At 44.2% G+C, this 19,504-nt stretch overlaps 1 protein-coding gene across 9 annotated transcripts in view; it reads left to right on the forward strand.

Moving 5' to 3' along the window:
- TNRC6A (trinucleotide repeat containing adaptor 6A) overlaps nt 1–19,002 on the forward strand; it is a 96,748-nt gene extending 77,746 nt beyond the window's left edge. For 8 of the 9 annotated variants that reach the window (XM_061401457.1, XM_061401453.1, XM_061401452.1 and 5 more), the window contains 8 exons: nt 1,618–1,749; nt 9,949–10,107; nt 10,743–10,883; nt 12,217–12,324; nt 13,456–13,677; nt 15,468–15,538; nt 16,308–16,447; nt 16,954–19,002. In XM_061401457.1, the coding sequence (XP_061257441.1) occupies nt 1,618–1,749; nt 9,949–10,107; nt 10,743–10,883; nt 12,217–12,324; nt 13,456–13,677; nt 15,468–15,538; nt 16,308–16,447; nt 16,954–17,329 (1,349 nt within the window). In that variant the 3' untranslated portion in view covers nt 17,330–19,002. Of the gene's footprint in view, nt 1–1,617; nt 1,750–9,948; nt 10,108–10,742; nt 10,884–12,216; nt 12,325–13,455; nt 13,678–15,467; nt 15,539–15,984; nt 16,113–16,307; nt 16,448–16,953 lie in introns of those variants that run through there. The other variant, XR_009733520.1, reaches the window with a different exon arrangement.
- Nucleotides 19,003–19,504: the final 502 nt, after the last annotated feature.

Here is a 19,504-nt window from a genome sequence, read left to right on the forward strand (position 1 = left end):
TCCCTGGTTAAGGAAGTCTGCTTTAACCCAGGCAAGCGCCAGTGTTGTTGTCTAAATCAGGCACTGGCAAACTACAGCCCATTGGTCAAATTTGTCTCGCTGCCTGATTTTGTAAATAAACTTTTATTGGAACACAGCCATGTGCTTTTGTTTATGTATTTCCTAGCTGCTTTTGTGCTACAACAGAGTTGCATAAAGACACTCGGGCTGTGTGACCGACTTGAGTCTAAGATATTTATTGTCTAAACCTTTACCTAAAAAGCTTTCATACTACTGGGTCTAAATGGTGAGTCCAGAGGGCAGTAAATTTAATTACTTTTTCCAAATGGGGTGATATTAGCGAATTTATATTATTAAACTCTTAAGTTTGACCTAGTATCACATGGACTCTCCACCAGACCCAGTATCTAAAAACCATTTATTTTGAAACTTTAGATTAAGAACCATTTGGATGTATTAAACAAAGATTCTGGCTCTTGCTGAAAAGTTTTCTTTTTTTAAATTTATTTCCTTTTTTTTTGATGGCATGCGGAATGTTAGTGTGGATTTCAGCACTGGAAAGATTTAAGCAGAGAAGTAATAGAACCTCACATACTTTTTAAGAACTTGTTTTGACTTACTTTTCATTGTGTGCCCATTTATATGCTTTTAATTTCTTACCCTGTGCTTACTTCAGCTAAAGAAAACATCTATCATCAATTCTTTTTTTTTTTTTTTGGACTCACTGCATGACTTGTGGTATCTTAGTTCCCAAACTAGGGATCAAACCTGTGCCCCCTGCAGCAGAAGCAGGGAATTGGAAAGTTTTCATTTTTAATGAGCATCTCAGATTATTCTGTAGATCATGGTCCCCAGGATCACACTTCAAGAAATACTGTCTTAATGGTCAGTGACTAAGATAGAAATTTCCATCTTTGTTCCAAGAGAATATCTAAGGCCGATATGTGTCACAAGCAAATCAAGTTGTGCCTTGGGATATAAAAGTCTTGCCCTTAGGTACAGTCCTGCACTTACAGCAGGACAGTCTTACTTTTAAATAATAGTGTCCTTTGGTGGCTAAGGCAGTTGAAAATTGTTACTAGCAAAAGTTAGCAACTGAACATGATCATTTGTAATTCTTCATGCATGGTACTGTTGGGAAGTTCCTAAAGAGATATATTTTAGTAGCTAAACAAATACTTGGCTGCCTTAGAATTTTCTCTTATTTTGCCAAGGAATTTAAAAATAATCAAAATTATAAGAGTAGTTTTCCACAGTTAATTCAAGTATAGTACTGACAGTTTTGTGGTTTAAAAATGTATATTATTGAGTTTTAGCTAGCTCTTTAGAATTTCTGTGTATTGCTTTCTCTGGTACCCTAGCCAGGCTCTTTCTTCAGACGATGTTTCTGCTTGACCTTGGTCAGGAGCCCAGAGTATCTGTCCTGCCTGCCTTGCCTTTGTCTGTAATCATTTGGCTGTGCCACGTTTGCAGGATATTTATTAAGGAACATTGGACAGGATTGAAAACATTAGATTAACGGCATACGTTTTTCTAGAAAATGAAAGTTGTGGTACCATAAGGAGAATGTGCTATATTTTTATAAAGTGGTTTTTTTAAATTGTTATCTATTTTTAGGCTTGAACTCAAACTTGAATGTAAATATGGATATGAACAGTATTAAAGAGCCACAGTCAAGACTAAGGAAGTGGACTACAGTGGACAGCATTTCTGTGAACACATCTTTGGATCAAAACTCCAGCAAACATGGTATAAGATACATTCTTATATTCTGACTTTTTAAAAACTGTCAAATTCTAAATTTAGACCTTATTTTTAAATATATATTTTCATAGCTAAATTCTCTTAAGAACCTTTCCTCATTATTAAAAAAGTGCTTTATTAGTTATTGAATCTTAGTTAAAACAAAATAAGACCTTTATTGTGCTATTGTGAAAAATACAGGTCAGAGTACACATTTATTTTTTTTTACTTATTCCCTCTTAAGATGGTCGTTTAGTTTTTTGCTCTTATTTTACTGTTTTAATATTCTACTTAACATTTATTCAGTTTAATCTAATGTAAGGGATTAAAGATTTTACCATTAAAAGAAAACAAAACTTGATTTCTGATGGTTTCTTATCCATTTAGTAGATGTTAATGAAATATTTTCTTTCCAGGAACTGTGCTCAACCACCTGGAGTCCATAGATACACGTGTACATACGTGCACACGATTGAGTATGCAAGTAAAAGTACTTGCCCTGAAGGGGCTCGTTGTTTGGTAGCAAAAATAAACATATAAACAACTTTAGTTCGCTGTGACAGGTGCTCTGAGAATTAATACATATAAAAGGATAAACAGTATAAGAATGTAACTCCATTGGAAAAGTGAGTAAGGAATAACAAACCATGGGTGTGGCAGGTCTACAAAGGCTTTAAACAGGGGCTCCTCTGAACCGAGTCTTGGAGAGTTTACCAAAGGACTGGAGAAAGAACAACATGGAGAGGGTGGCGTGAGAAAAGTTCAGAGACAGGATAGCCTGGTGAGTTCTGCCACACGGGCATGTCTGGGGGTTGACAGCCCAAGCGAGAGAGGGGGAGCAGGGTACAGCTGCAGTAGCAGGCATGGAGCAGTCAAGGAAAACTTCTGTGCCTGAAAAATCACTCTAAAGCTGAAACGCGTGGCCACTTAAAGGAGCCAGAGTGAGAAAGAGGGAAACAGACATGAGAAGAGGGAGTACATTGAAGGGAGCATTAGAATTAAGGACAAAGGGACTGGGTAACTAACTTCGCTCATTCTGCAAATACACAATTATCTGTAATGCGCCTCCTATGTTTATCTCCTTCCTCAGTCCAATCTTATACCTCACCCTGGGCTCAAGGGTCATTCTCAAGAAGCCTCCTCCAGGCTTTGTGCTGAAATAGCACCTCTTATGCATATCTGTCTTATGTTAGTATCCATCTAGGCCAGTACTCTTGCTTGGAATCCCATGGATGGAGGAGCCTGGAAGGCTGCAGTCCCCGGGGTCGCTAAGGGTCAAACACTTTTCACTTTCATGCATTGGAGAAGGAAATGGGAACCCACTCCAGTGTTCTTGCCTGGAGAATCCCAGGGACGGGAGAGCCTGGTGGGCTGCCGTCTGTGGGGTTGCACAGAGTCAGACATGACTGAAGTGACTTAGCAAGCAAGCAAGGCCTGTCTCCATCACAGGGAGGAGTGAGTCTGTGCTTTGCTTACCTAGTCCCATTGAGCACATTGCAGTGCTCGGGGAACCTTTACTAGGTGAAAGGATGAGTGGACGATAATGCAGTTATTGGTAGAGGAAATGCAGGAAGTGAAACAGGCCTGCTGGGTCAGATAATGGATTGATTTTAGAGTGTGGTGTTAATATTTTGGAAATAGCCCAACATGGACAAGCCCAGTAGAGGCCTAGTATTCAGAAGAAAAATCTGGGCTGGAGTAAGATTTGATGTTCAGCAGAATGTTGATGTCACGGACATGGACGAGGTTGCCCAGACTGATGGACCATAGAAGGGAATGTGGACAGTATCTTGGAGCCAGTAGGAATGGAGGAGAACGGGTGGAGCAATAGGATGCGGAGACCCAGAGAAGTGTTGCTACCATATGATTGTCTGCCTTCTCGTTAAAATAAATGTTTCCATGTCTGCTTCACGTGTCTGAGCCTCAGTTTCTTTGTGAAAATGAAATACTTCCTTCCTCGCACTGCGGTTGTAGGTACAATATGTATCATATTCTCAGGCGCTTGGTATGCTTACCCAGGGCATACCGGTATATAGTGTGCATTGTATAAATGGCGTGTCATCATGCAGCATAGGTTTTGAAGTCAGACTTGGGATTTGATCCTAGTTCGTGCATAGCGTTTGCATCTGTGAAGCGGAAAGGAAGCATCGTAGGACTATTGAGGACTGAATGAGATAACATAAAGCTCCTGTCTGATTGCCTGGCATGAGACATGCAAGTGGTGGGTGGTGGTATCTTCTGTTACCGTTTTTCATTCAATTAGTAACTTTATATTTTGAACTTTATCTTCCCTTTTTTTAAACTTTTATCTGCTTTTTATCATTTTTTTACCATGCACTTTATTAATTCTGCACAAACCTGGAATGTGAGCAGTGAATTTTGAAGTTTTTTAGTGAATAGCTTAGACAATAAATACTTTTATACCTGTATACATAGCAGTCTAATGAGCATATTCTAGTAACATTCTCTTCAGAATAAAGAGGAAGTTGATGCTTTTCGTTTACTTCAGTGTAAGTTCCTATTCCTTTTTCTTAATTTGATATAGAGTTGATGTACAGTATTACATAAGTTACATGCGTACAGTATAGTGATCCACAGCTTTTGAAGGTTATACTCCATTTATAGTTATTGAAAAATACTGGCTAAATTCCCTCTAAATTTCAGGTTTTAAAAGGTTGTGTTTTTGTTTTTTAAGCTTTTCGGTCTGTTTAACGAAGGTGCTTTTTCCTATCATAGTCACTCTGGTTGCCTATCCCGTCATTTTCTCCCTGAACTCCTCCTGTTTGCTCCTGTTTAACGAAGGTGCCTTTTCCTATCATAGTCACTCCGGTTGCCTATCCTGTCATTTTCTCCCTGAACTCCTCCTGTTTGCTCCTGTTTAACGAAGGTGCCTTTTCCTATCATAGTCACTCCGGTTGCCTATCCCGTCATTTTCTCCCTGAACTCCTCCTGTTTGCTCCTGTTTAACGAAGGTGCCTTTTCCTATCGTAGTCACTCCGGTTGCCTCTCCCGTCGTTTTCTCCCTGAACTCCTCCTGTTTGCTCCTGTTTAACGAAGGTGCCTTTTCCTATCGTAGTCACTCCGGTTGCCTCTCCCGTCGTTTTCTCCCTGGACTCCTCCTGTTTGCTCCCTGGTTCTTTTCCTCCTCTTGCTGTATCTCTTCATCCTGGTGGAGATTTAGAGTCTTCTTCTCAGGCACATTCTTTTTGTTTGCTTTGTTTTCTGTTTTCTTTACATTACAAAGAGAAATGTTAATCATTTTATTTCTGTTATTAATATTTTGGTGCAATTTGTTCTTTTTCCCTTATAAAAATAAAATCGGGATCTAACTTCATGTATTTTAGGAGTCATCCCCAAATGGCGGGACTGTATTACGTGCTGTTAGACCCTCACTATTTTGAAAATAATTTTTTTCAAAACAGCATCCATTTAAACGTTCATGAAGTTCTGTGTTCAGATTTCTGGCATCTCTGCGGAATGGAAAGCTTTGCCGGCACCAAGCTCCAGAGCTGTCACCATCTCGAGCTGAGTGGCTGCTGCCCTCAGCTCATTCTTCCCACTCCCCTCCCACTTGGATCTTCCCTCCCACTGGTGGAGACATATTTTTCTATACTCCCTAACCAGAGGAATATTTCCCTGAAATTGTGTTTTTACTTGAGGAAGGACCATGGGATTTTTTTTCTAAAGGCAACTTGCTTCACTTGTTTATAAAACCTGGTTGGCCCTATTGGCATTTGTATTTCTATGCTATAGGAAATGGGGGCTGTTTTTCTAATAGTAGCAGAGGAGTGTAGAGATCCATTTTTTAAGGGGGAGTGATCTGATCGCAGTATTCAGGCTCACGTCAGAGATGGGCTGAGCCTGGAGACAGGAGAGGCCTGTGGGAAAGATTAGGCTAGCTATGATACTTGCATCACAGTCTTACACGGGTTCTATTTTTATCTCCATCTAGTGAAGCTTAGCAGGCTAGTAAGATAGTTGTGGACCTGAGAAGAAAGGGCAAAGTCAAGAGAACTGTCTGTGTCAGAGATCCCCAGGTACACTAGTTTCCCTAAAGAACTCACAGAACTCAGAAAAGCTGTAATACTCATGGTTATGGTTTGTTACAGCAAAAGAATACAGATTAAAATCAGCAAAGGCAAAAGGTGTGTAGAAGAGAGTCCAGGAGAAACTTAAGAGAAGCTTTCTATTGTCGTCCCCTCTCAGTGCAATCTCTTGGACTTGATTCTCCCAGCAACAGTGTGTGAGAGCATGTACAAAGTATTGCCAAGCAGAGAAGCTCACTCAAGCCTTAGTGTTCTCAGTTTTTATCGGGAGTCAGTTGTATAGTCGTGGAACACACCTGCGTGTCAGTCTCCAGCACCCTGCAGACCCTGGATACATAACTCTTTTTTTCTGTGATTGCAAAGATTTCTGAATCATTTTGTTTTGGGTTCCCTGTGTGTTGAGACAAAAAGAGCATGACCCAGGCCCCGTGCACAGAAGAACAGATGTTCACCACAAGTCCCATTGTTGTCATAATCGCTGGCATGGCCATGGTTATGCAAAGGGTCTCTTATCTGGCAGGCTCCTCTGTGAGCTACAGGAGCCCAGCAACCATCAAGGGCTAGTCTTGGAGCTCTTTGCCATGTGCAGCCTAGCCCTGCTATGCTAACTCTTTTCTGTTCACCTTCCACAGTCAAAACACCAGGGGAGTCGAGTGGAAACAAGGACATTTAACCCCGGAGTTGTGGAGCAGTGAGAGTTGGACTGGGCTCTGGGGTATTTGTGATACTTCATGGTCCTATGATTCTGTCTTCACCAGTTTATAAAAACCCTTGCCCCTCGTTGCCCAGGGAAAACTACAATGTTCAGGAGCAGGAATACGTTTATTTTAGAGTTGAGGGCTGTTGCTTATAAAGAAGTAAAAGGCATCATATAAAGTTATATGGAAGAACTAAAACCAAATATATATCAATTTGATTAATGTAAGTGGGTCAAACTAATTTATGAAAAGAAGTTCATATTGAATCCTAAAGTAAAACCTGACTGTCTGCTATATACAGGGAACCCAAAACAAAACGATTCTGAAATCTTTGCGATCACAGAAAAAAAAGAGTTATGTAGGAGGCAAAATTGACAGGGTCTAGTGATTTTATTTTATTTTTTTTTTAGTGATTTTAGATAATAAGGAAGAGCTAGGAGAGACTTGTTTTCTAACTTAAGTAACGTCAGATCTATGTTCCCCTGATTAGTATTAGAAGGATATTCTGTGACATTGATTCCTTTCCTTTTCATTGGATTTTCTCTTAAAACTTGGACTAACATTGGCTTAGAGGTCAGTTTGCTGCTTTGTACACACTGGACTGATGATTACCTGAAATTGAAGGTGAAATTGCCATGTAATTGAAGGAACATTGGAACATGAATCAAGCAGCCCTGAATTCTAAGCTAACTTGCCTCTCACTGGTGTATTACATCTGGAATTTCCCTTAAAAGTGGCAGCTGAGACAATGATAAAAATGTCAAAAGAAATGCGGATCCTAGAATCAACACTTAACTGTTGCATATTAGCTAGTGGCAAGTAACTTAACCTTTCTGAACTTCAGCCCCTCATCTTCAATGGGAGTAATAATAGTACCCCTTGTGGTGGTTTGAGGATGAGTCAGGCAATATCTCTTAAGCACTACCCAGGGTTAGACACGTAAGTGACCAGTGGGTCTCAGCCTTCCTGGGTATTGCTGTTGCCATCATTATTATGTCATGAGTGCCCTCCCTCTAAGACAGGCCCATTTCTCCAGTGTAAATCCAGCTCTATTTGCTTAAACTAAAATCTCCCACATAAATTTTATGTTTCATTTTTCTCATCTTCTCCCATGTAGTGACTGATAGAATGTAATTGGACCATGGCTAACACTTAAGTCACATCATTTTACTTTTTAACAAAATGAAGTTTTGATAAGTAGAAATTGTTCTTTTTAAAAAAGCAGAGGACAGGAGTGCTTTTATCATTGCTGGTTCTTGCATAAGAATTAATCACTTGAAATTTGATAATCATGCTTACTTACTGTATTACTTAGAACTCTTACTTTATATATCCTACTTTATTTCCAAATGGCTTTAATTCAGCTAAGATACATAGTTCACTCAGGATAAAAGTAATAGCTAGATGAGGAAGCCAGAGAAGAGAGGGCAGTAGAATTGGTGGGATATAACTGATTCAAGTCAGGGATGGGTTAGTGCCCACCAGTGAGTGGCATGAGGTCCCGTATTTTACCAGAAGCTCATAGCTGGAGCAGCCTTGAGTCCATGAACCAAAACTTTCCTCACGTCTGTTTCAAAATCTACAATGGACAAGACACTTTGCTTTTGTTGTCAAATCCAGTTTTGTGTGTCTGACCCACAGTGAGGCCAAACAAACAGACAAGGCAGAGTTTGGAACAGCGTACTGCAGGGCCAGGCAAGGAGGGTGTTAGCTGGTGCTCAGAAAGCCCAACTCGCCATGGTTTTCGGGGGAAGAGGTTTTTCCTGGGCAAAACTGAGGGGGTGGGCTGCGGGGTGTTGCCTTCCTCTGGTGGCTGGTGGTTCAGGAATCTCAGCCACGAGCCTTCGGGTCCCGTCCTCTGGGCCCCGTGCTGGTGCTCAGCCTGCAGTCAGCGTCCTCCACCCGGCGGGGGGTTGTTAGCGCGTGTCCTGGGGGGAGGACGCAGGACCTGGCCCAGAGCTGTGCTGTTGTTCTAGACTGCCTTTCCTTGGTCTCTGCGTTCCCTCCCTCCCCTAATTGAATCAGCCATTTGGAACTCAGGGAAGGTCTAGGAGGCCGAGATCTTTTTTCTACAACAAGAAATGGGGGACATGGAAAAGCTTTTGTACGCAAGAGAACCCCAGAGGGATCTGTTAGGTTTCGCTTTCTTCACCCTTGCTCCTCCCCGTTCCAGAAATTGAATCTAGAAATTTAAGAGGCATTCTCTTTTTTAAAAAGTTGATTGAGATAATTTACACGGACAAGTCTCCTTTTACAGTGTACACTTCCATGGCTTTTAGTACGTTCTCAGAGTTGTGTACCCGTCACACAACCCGTTGTTGTGCATTTCCCCAGAGAAGCCCCTTTGGTGTCATTCCTCCCACCTGCGTTAGGCGTAAGTGAAAACTAGTATTTTTGTTTTCTATAGATTTGTCTGTGTTGGACGTTTCGTGGAAGTGGAAGCGCGTAGTATCTGGTCTCTTGCGGCTGGCGTTTGTGGCTTAGCGTAATGTTTTCAAGGTTCATCATGTTGCTGCATGCTGTATTTCATCCCTTTTTATAGTTGAATTGGATCACTTGTACCACGTTTGTTTATGTACTCATCAGTTGGTGGATATTTGAGCCTCAGAGATATTCTCGATTCCTTCCTTCCTCCAGTCTCCCCATCCAGTCCATCTCTGAATAGTGCCCAATCTGCTTTCTAGTTTATGCATCTGTTGTGTCTCCTAATGCTCTCCCTGCTTCTGTCCTAGCCTGCCTTCTCTTTTCCACACTGCAGCAAATGTGGCTTCAAAATAAATGGAACTGTATTAGTATGACTTCCCTTCCTAAAACCCTTCGATACAGTGAACTCATTGCCAAGGCCTAGAAAGCCCTGTTTGAGGGCGTTGCCAATTCTGAAGGCTGGAGGGAGCAGACGGCATCGGTCAGTCTGCAGTGGTGGGGCCGGGGCAGCTGGAGCATGCAACACCCCACCTCAGGATCTTTGAATTGCAAGCATTTAAGACAAAATGTTCTTGGGCTCTTCAAGATCAGGGCCCAACTCCTTCATGTTGTTCACTCTCCCATTTACTGTTTTCCAGACCAAACGATCTTTGAGTTCCTGAGAAGTGACGAACAGTTTTTCTCCTCTAGTCTTTGTGCAGGCCTCACCCACTGGCTGGAATTTTTTCCCTCAAACTCTTCCCATGCCGGCCTTGGCCCTCCTCACCATGCATTCTCTCCTTCTACCCTCTGTCCTCCAGCTTTTCTGTCAATGAATACACTGTCACTGAGGGCCAGGACCCCATCGGAGAGAGGTGACTGAGGTCTGAAGAAAGCGCAGGGCTTTTTTTCCTCCTGACATCTTCACCTAATCTACAGAACACAATTTGGAACCCACAGATCTCATAAAAGGTTTTCTTACTGTATTTGACAAACTACAAGAAATAAATGTGATGGTATATTTTGCTCACACTTCCCTTCCATTTTCTCTTTTTTAGGTGCTATTTCAAGTGGTTTCAGGCTGGAAGAGTCTCCATTTGTTCCCTATGACTTTATGAACAGCAGTACTTCACCAGCCAGTCCTCCAGGTTCAATAGGAGATGGCTGGCCACGTGCCAAATCGCCTAACGGCTCTAGCAGTGTTAATTGGCCACCAGGTAAATGCTGGCATCTTCTTTTGTGAGAGTTTGTTTCCATTAAGATTTCAGTACCTCTGGACATACAAATGATTTGGCCCCAGTTCTGTTTGATTGGACTGACTTGCACAGAGGGTGGGGGAGAGCACAGAAATGGCGAATGAGAAGTTGAGCGTCGGGTTTGGGCTGCTGAGTGACCTGGCCTGTTACCGGTGCTTGTATGCTGTGAAGGTGGGGTTGATTAGTCCGACACAAAGCATGATAGAAACCTGTGTTCATTGTTCTTCTCCAGATGTCTGGGGACTGACATGACAGCATTTCCATCTATTGAGGAATCACCAGAAATGCACTTACAGCCTGCTTTGTCCAATCCAAGTTGCTGTAGCTTTGTGATTGTAATAAAGCACTTTAAAATACACTTTTAAAAATATATAAACCCAGAGAAATTACTTCAGGCAAAAATTTGCAAGTTACTCATTAATAACAGCTTATATTAGTTGTGATATTAAATCAGGCTGTTAGGGTGTTGGAAAATAATTTGAGAATATTGGGAAATATTTGAGAATTGCATAAACTTTAGGAATAAAACTTCGGGATAGTTAATAGTGGATTTTTAGATGATTAAGCCTGAACTAATTTGAAGTTTTTATTTCCAGAATTTCGCCCTGGTGAACCATGGAAAGGTTATCCAAACATTGACCCTGAAACTGACCCTTACGTCACTCCTGGCAGTGTCATAAACAATCTTTCAATTAATACTGTGCGGGAAGTTGACCACCTCAGGGACAGGAACAGTGGTATGTAGACGGGTACAACCTAGGGTTTCTGAATGGTGCAGGGCTCAAGGTAGACATGAAACTCTGAGCGGCAAGAGTCACTCCAGCACAACACAAACCCTGACATCCAAGGGGCTTCTGACAGTGCTAACAGAATTCTTGATTACCGTAGGTAACTCTTAACCACTTTTTAATTGATGGGGATTTGTTAATCACTTGATAGGGTGAACACGTATATTAACTTAAAGAACCAACAGACATTTGCTTTCTAATAACTATATTAGTATATAACTTTTATAACAAGTTGCCATATTGTAGTTATTAAGAAATGGCTCTTTCTTATGAAAGATGTTGTATTATTATTTGTTTTCACACTCTGGATATTAAAGAACTTTCCTCTGGAGAAGCATTTGGCTTTCTTGGTCTCTCAGAGTGAAAATAAGAGCAATTTAAGGGTCCATGCATCCTGATGCGCTTTGCAGTGGATCATCACATAAAATCCTCCTCCTCCCTTATCACGGGGTTATTTCTCACCATGTACAGGAATGCCACGCACACACGCAGTAGAGGAAAGGTGAGCAGAGTGAAGGAGGACAGATCTTTGTAATATACATCCTCACCGCTGTCTCTTTACACAGTTTCTAATAAAGAAAATGTCAAACAGTCAACACTTTCTGTTAAATACATAGTTTGTTGACAGATGTTTGCCATGTCACAGTGGTGAGATAAGAATCCTTGTCATTCTGAAATAGCTGAATTAGCTGACAGTTGTGTGTGGAACCACCTGGAACCACTGCTTTCACAGGAGAACGTGGGCAGTGAGCGCTCATGGCCTGTAGTTAAAGGATCCAGCAGCAGGAACTATTGCAGAGATTCACAGAATGGTCGGGTCTGGAGCTAAACTAGAGTAGCCATTAAGGGGATTTGCAGTAATAGGAAGAGAGGCTAGGTTCTGGGGCGCAGTGGGGAGGAACAAAGGCCTGGCCCACTGGTGGTGCCGGTGCCAGGGCGCCTTGGGGAGCTGCCCAGCAAGCAGGCATGAGCTCAGAGACAGGCCAGGCCTCAGATGGAGCCTGGTACTGAGAAGCAAGGCGGTGTTGCCTCTTGCCAATCTCACTATTGGGGTATAGTCTCACAGACATGTACGAGGAGACAGGTGGGAGAGGGACCTCTTCTGAGCCAAGGTGGAGGCAAGAAGGAAACTGCCATCGTGGGCACCGTGCCCGAGGCCTGAACACGCCTGTGTCCGTTCTGTGGCATACACTTAAGTTGCAGATTCTCTGAATGCTTTTGCGTCTCAAAACGCCTGGTCTCCCGCTCTAGTGAATGGTTCGCTGGGCTCTTCCTTGTGCAGGGTCATCCTCATCCTTGAACACCACGCTGCCTTCAACTAGTGCCTGGTCATCCATTCGTGCCTCCAACTACAACGCTCCCCTCAGCAGCACAGCACAAAGCACTGCAGGTGAGCCTTGTCCCCGCGCGCGCTCCCCATCCAAGCCTGGGCCGGGGCTGTTGTGTTGCCCTCTTATTTTAATCCAGAGTTGTGTTTTCAGGGAGCTAGGGAAGTATATTTCTGAGCTTGGGATGATATTTTTAACACTATTTGCCCCCTTTTAAAATTTGTCGTATCTAGTCGTCATTTATTAAAATAATCAGGTTTCACTGAATAGCCACTCTCATCTGAGATTAAATGTAATTTAGTTCAAAGTAGTAGTTCTCGACTATCTGTAGTGAAGGACCTTTTTTTTAATGCCCAGTCCTTTGCAGACTGATGACTTTTGTAAAATACAGTAAACCCAAGCTTGAAAGTGCTAGAAAAATGAATACAGCCTTGGGGGTAGTGTCAGGTTGCTCTCAAAGTTTACAAACACTCGCTCTAAATTTCTCGTACTGTCACAAGCCAGTAATAAACTGGGTTGTGAGCAGTCTTCCATCACACTTTGAGATCTGCTGGCTTAAAGACAAGCTCCTTATGATCAGGTAGGAAAAATAGTTGACGGTGACAGAAGTTAAAAAGTTTTTCTGTTGGCTTCTGCTCCTCCGCCTTTTTTAGCATTCGTTTTACTTAGTTCCCTGTGTTCCTGGCTGTGCACTGGACCCATAGGCAAATTGCTTACCCTCTCTGAACCTCAGTAGAGAGTGTGTGAGGATCAGAAGGAGAAGTACGCCACAAGCCCAGCAGACCAGCACTCGGTACCGAGTGTCCCCCTGTGAATGTCTGCTGTGAGGACTCCCTGAGTCGCGTCTACTTTTCTCATGAATGAATAATGAAATGCTGAAATCCAGTGGTCTGAGTATCGGTCCTGAGGGACTCATGACTGGTAAGGTGTGGAGTTCCCACTTGCTCTTTGAAGCAGTTCAAAGCAGTGTTTAGTGTGTTGTTGTGTTAGCTGGACTAAGCGTCTCACGGGTCTTAAAACTACGAATGAGACAGACAGTCTGTTTTGAGGCAAGGGTGCAGGTTCCTTTTTAAAGTTCATTTTTGTCTGATCTGCTTTTATTGGGGGAATGGGTACTGTCATTACTTAAATTTTCTCTTTTCTGAAAGCATTTCTCTCCCTTCTCCCCCTCTTTGTTTTTCTCCTTCGAGTAGCCAGAAATAGTGATTCCAAATTGACATGGTCCCCTGGTTCAGTTACAAACACCTCTCTGGCTCATGAGCTGTGGAAGGTCCCTCTGCCACCTAAAAACATCACTGCTCCGTCCCGCCCACCTCCGGGACTGACTGGTCAGAAGCCACCCTTGTCTTCGTGGGATAATTCTCCCCTTCGAGTAGGTGGAGGATGGGGAAATTCTGACGCCAGGTATACCCCAGGTAAGACGACGTGCAAGAAGGTGGTTTCTTGTGGTTCATTCACTGAACAGCAGCAGAACCACCAGTCTAGAGGCCTGAGAAGGAGACTGCTGCACTGTCCTCTGTGAAGTAGGGTTAGAAGGTAACGCAGCGCAAGATTCCTGGTTCCTTACTGTCTTCTGCCGTGCTTTGGAGAGTGTTAAATTTTACTTTAAATTTGGCCCACGTTATTTAGGTTTCCCCAGAAACACACACCAGTCAGCAATGAAGTTAATAGAATGGGGACCCCTCCTTTCAGAAGCTGCTCAAGAGCTCATCTCATTCGGTGTAGTAACTTCCTGCACGTGGCGGACTTGTGGTGACATCATGTCACACGGAGAAGTATCGTCTGATAAACCTGGGGTCAGCGGGGACAGCCCATCTGGGCCTTTAAGGGGCCTGTTTTGGGGTGAAAGCTTGGCCTGTATTTAGGATCATCAGAAACTTTATTGATTAAACAGGGACGTTTCAGAGTGAAAGGAGGTGCTGTTAATTAACCATGCAGGCCTAAACCGGACTGTCCTAGGAACCCTGGGACAAATGGTTCCCACCCCCGCTCCTTCTGTAAACGACAAACACGGGACTTGTACTGGGTCACGTCCCCGCCGCCTCCCCCAGCATACACTGCACACACAGCCACAAACACAGCTCGTGGCTCATCTGCTCCCCTGTCCGCAAGTGCACGAAGTTTTCTCATCTCCAGGCTGAAAATTGTAGTGAAACCTCATTAATAATAATTTCCAATCTTTAGACCAGTGATTGGTTGAAAAAAAACTTAAAATGTTTCCTTAGAGGAAAGGTTTTAATTATGTGAAAAGAACACTTGAGTCTGTTCCAAGTTACTAAATCCAAATTAGCTTGGTGTAATGTGTGACCGATTCTTTTAGGCCACAGGCATCTTCTGGGTGCCAGCTCACTGCCTGGCAGTACATGATGAGGGGCATCATAAATGTGGCTGAGGACCCCTGACCCTCAGGAGGGTTGATGGCGTCGGGTGGGATCAGGAAGCCTGTGTGAGTCAGCCACGTCAGCAGAGGGGGCCGTGTAGGCCAGGGCGTGGAGACCTGGGAAAACACAGGGTTTCCTGTTGAAGTCGGAGCTTGGCAAGGGTTGGGGGGCGGTGTTCAGGGAGTGCTGAGTGCCTTGAGCTGTGGCATGCAGCCATCTTCTAAAGGGTTTATGAGGCTCTCTTGAACAGCTTTAGACAGGAGTGACTGGATCATGTCTTGAAGCTGCTGGGAGAGGGAGACGATGCCTTGGGGCCGGACAGGAAAGCCAGGTGCAGAGCCCCTGTGGTAGCCCAGGCTAAACAAGGAATGTCTGGACGATTGGCAGACTCTTAAATCCCCTCTAACTTCGTACCCTGTGGGACCTGCATGCAAAGTCATCCAGTAGCTGAGATGATCGTGAAGCTAGGCTATTTCCCAAGTAGGGAATAGGTTTAGCTTTATAAATGGGAAGAGCCCAAAGACATCTGGCCTGTGGTTCCCTCGTCCACCGTGATGAGCTGGCAGCTCTCTGAGCCCCTCACCCCCAGAGCCCAAGCCATGTGCCCCAGGAATTAGCTGCTGGTCAGAGTTGGAGTGAGGTGGCATCCTGGCCTGTGGAGAAAATACCCCAGGTAGAAACCCAGGTAAGAAGGAAGGAAATGGATGCCCTGAGCTCAGGTGATCCTTCTGAATCCCTCCAGTGTAACTGGGCTGTGTTGTCCTGAACAGTCATTCAGGCCACAGTCTTAGAAGGCTGACTTGTCCTTTTTCTTCCTTGTTTAGGTTCCAGCTGGGGTGAGAGCAGCTCAGGGAGAATAACAAATTGGCTTGTTCTAAAAAACCTTACACCTCAGGTAAGAACATCAGGTATCCTGGTTGATGGTTCCTGGTTCCAGGTCCCATGGAAGCAAAGGCTTCCATGCTGGTGTAAGTCTGAGAGGAGGACTGCGCAGGCCCGCTCAGTGGACTAAACAGATGTCAGGGCTGGCAGAGAATGGTCTGCGGATTCCTCAGGCAGGCTGCTGGTCTGATCCTGCGGTTCTTATGCTATGAAATGCACAGGAGCCGATCAAAACCAGAGTCCTAAACCTCACCCCGCAGACCCTCATGTAGCAGACCTGGGCTAGGACCAGGGGTCTGCGTTTCTGTAAGGGCGTTCAGATTAGTTTAATGCAGGTGGTCCTTGTGCCACATTTTGAGAAACCGTGTCTGCCCGTTTAGGTGAGAACATTTTCTTAGTCCCTGGATGACCCCCTCCTCTGGAGCCTGGGTGTTAAGAGCCCACCCCCCTCCTCCCCAGGGAGCAGTGCCTTGATGAATCCTGTCCTCAGGGCAGGGAAGAGAGAAGACCTGAAGCCACAGCAGGGGCAATGGCTAACTAAGGAATTGGGGATCTGGGGAATATCCAGGAGTCTAGAGGCCACAGAGGTATGGCTCTGGGACCAGTGGAGGTGGGGAGGGAGGCGCTGTGCCCCATGGCAGCAGTGAGTCCCAGTGCAGAGTGGCACCAGGAGTGAAGGACCTCGGGCAAGAGAGAGAACCAGAGTCCCAGCCTGGGACCACCTCCCGGACGGTCCTCGCGGTGGTGCGTCTAACTCGCAGCTCCCCGGCTCTGTTTCCTAGATTGATGGCTCAACTCTGCGTACTCTGTGCATGCAGCATGGCCCACTGATAACATTCCACCTGAACCTCCCACATGGAAACGCTTTGGTCCGTTACAGTTCAAAAGAAGAGGTAGTGAAGGCACAAAAGTCTCTGCACATGTAAGTTCCCCATTCTGCGCAGGCGCCTGGAAAATGCCCCTGGGGTCGCATGTTTGGAATCCTCCTGTTAGGGCCCCCTCGGGTGGCTGGAAGCACCTCTGGTGACCCTGTGCACCACCCCTGGGCCGGCACGTGCGGCCCCGCAGTGAGCATCTCAGAACAGCTGCAGCCTCCTGTGTTTTGGCTCCAAGGGCAGCGTTCAGAAGGGAGCACATCACCCCAGATCAAAGTGGCCCTAGAAAGTCCCTTAAATTGCCAGTTAGGAGGCAGGACGTGATCTTGATGCCTCAGCAGAGCTGGGTGGCACGTATGGGTCTGGAGAGCCCTGGGCACTGTGCCCCACCACGTGTGGCCTCCAGGGCGCACGCGGGCTGGCGGGAGGGACCCTTGCTATGCCCTGCCCTCTCCTTTTCCCCCTCCACGGCGACAGAATGCCCCCCTGACTTTGGCTCAGACCCCTCAGCTGGCCCCCATCTTCACCAGGCCTGCTTGTGTCTCTCCTCCAGGTGTGTACTGGGGAACACTACTATTCTTGCTGAGTTTGCCAGTGAAGAGGAGATCAGTCGTTTCTTTGCACAAAGTCAGTCTCTGACCCCTTCTCCCAGCTGGCAGTCTCTCGGGTCCAGCCAGAGCCGGCTGGGCTCCCTCGACTGTTCCCACTCATTCTCCAGCCGGACCGATCTCAATCACTGGAATGGTGCTGGGCTGTCGGGAACTAACTGTGGAGACCTTCATGGCACTTCCCTCTGGGGGACCCCACATTATTCCACAAGCCTGTGGGGTCCTCCCAGCAGCAGCGACCCCCGGGGAATTAGCAGCCCATCCCCCATTAACGCTTTTCTTTCTGTTGACCACCTGGGTGGGGGTGGAGAGTCCATGTAACAGTGTAGACTAGACTCACGAACTTCGACCTCAAGCCGCAAGAGAAAGGAGCACTAAGTTGGGCTCGCCGCCTGCAGCCAGGGGCCACCTGTGGGAACAGCTATTCTCTGCACATTCTCCACTTTGTTTTCCCTGAAACATATCAGTTTGAATACTTGAATCATGCAGGCCAATATTATAATGTGAAAAGGTATCTATCTATTTACACTCCCAAATAGCGCCATACATGCTACACCGTATAGAATGAGCTCACTTGTGTATATTCATCATGTTTAGCCTTTGAGTTCTTTCCCCCCTTCCTCCCCCTCCCCCCATTCATTCTTTTTCTCTTCTTTTTGCAAACACGTTTTTTGGGCTGATAATGTATGAGCTTTTAACTTTGCACTGAAGGGTGTTCTCCCCGTCTACTCGGCAGCACGGGGAGGGCAGCTGTTCCAGTGTAAACGTTTACTCAAGGATGTTCTTAAGGTGTGCGCTCTCTACTATGCCTTGATGTTTGCCTACCTTATTGTGGTATCGTGGAGTTTAAAAGATCAAGTTATGATACTGACTTAGGACTATAAATGAAAGTATTGCACCAGTTTTCTCATGTTATAAAACTAAAGAATTTCACTCTGCAGTTTGAAAAACTGTGGCCACAGCTGTGACTTGCAGCCCACCTGCCACCCAGGACGGGCCCTGCACTTTGAATAGGCTTTCCATTTTGTTTTGAAGGTTCCCACGTTGAGCCTTCTTGTTTACAGATTTTTTTGTTTGTTTTTTGAGAAAAAAAAAATGTTTACTCTTCCATCATTTAAAAAAAAATTAAAAGACAAAAAAAAAATGGAGGATGATTTAAAAGATGCTTTCTATCTCTGGGAAAAAGGAGCAGCATTTGGCCATGTTCTTTTGTTTTTCTATTCCTGTCCTAAATCAAAGAGCATGGTTCTCAGGAAAACCAGTTCCCCAGTTTAAAAAAACAAAAAAATTAAAAAAAAAAAAAAAAAAACTCCTTGTAGTTTCTTATAGGAAAAGAGAAAAACCCCAACTTTTAGCACTGATACTACATATTGCTCTGTTTAAGAATTTTCTCTGCCAAAAAAAAAAAAAGAAAAAAAAAATGCTTAAAGCTGGAGTTTGAGATTCTGCTTTCAGATGCTATCTTTTTATTAGTGAGTGATGATGGTTTGCTAATAATCAATAGGTAATAATTTTTTGTAATCCCATCAAGTGGCTCTCTCTGTTTCTGCTCTCTCGTGACTGTGTTAATGTTTAACTGTTGTACCTTAAAGCCGAAATCAGTAACTATGCATACTGTAACCAAGATATTGGGCTTACAGAATTGTTCGTTGTATAAAGAAAATTTTAAATGTTGTTGCAAACTAACGAGTTATACACCATTTTTAAAATTTCTTTCTCCCCACCCCCCCTTTTTTTGCCCACAAATGGTATTATAATGCTTGCTTAGTCAAAGAAGAGAGACTAAACAAGGGTAAAAATTTTAACAGTACAGAATTTGCCATCATTTCATTGCCTTGATTCTAACTGTTTGTGTCCTAAGATGCAAAAGAAGTCAGTGGCTTTTAACTGTTTACAAATAGAATGTGATTGTAAAATGTACAGTTTGGTTGTGTTTGAATTATGAACTTTCTTCAGATATAATAAACCATGACTTTTTGGCTGCTCAACATTAACTGTCTCTTTTTTGTGAATTTATTTGTACGCTCTTTTTTATAACGAAAGTTTCAAAGTTGCTATGTATGAGGGTTCTCATAGAGCAACCTAGTAAAAAAAAAATCTAAGCGAATATTTGAACGTTTTATCCGAACTCATTCACAATTTCACCCTGAAATAATGTGAGAACAATGGGAAACTGTCGCTTGCTCCTTCCTGCCCTCTCTCAGCATCTTTGGGATCTTGTTGCTCAAAACTCTCCTGTGACTTCATCTTCCCCACCATTTGTGCCCATCTCAAGCCTCAGCAAGAGACCATTTGGAACATGAAGCTTAATGACTTGACAGTGTTCTTAGTGTTAACTCTCATACCTCTGTTACAAAATGAGAAATGCCACAGCCTGGACTGGCCTTTTTCTCCCCCCTTCACGGCCCTCGCTCCTCACCGCAGGAGCTGCGAGGGCAGAACCTGTGTATGTATTTCAGCGTATGACTTCAGATCATGCTCCAACTTGCCAGGTGT

Source organism: Bos javanicus, chromosome 25, assembly GCF_032452875.1.
Source record: "Bos javanicus breed banteng chromosome 25, ARS-OSU_banteng_1.0, whole genome shotgun sequence".
NCBI classification, from domain to species: domain Eukaryota; kingdom Metazoa; phylum Chordata; class Mammalia; order Artiodactyla; family Bovidae; genus Bos; species Bos javanicus.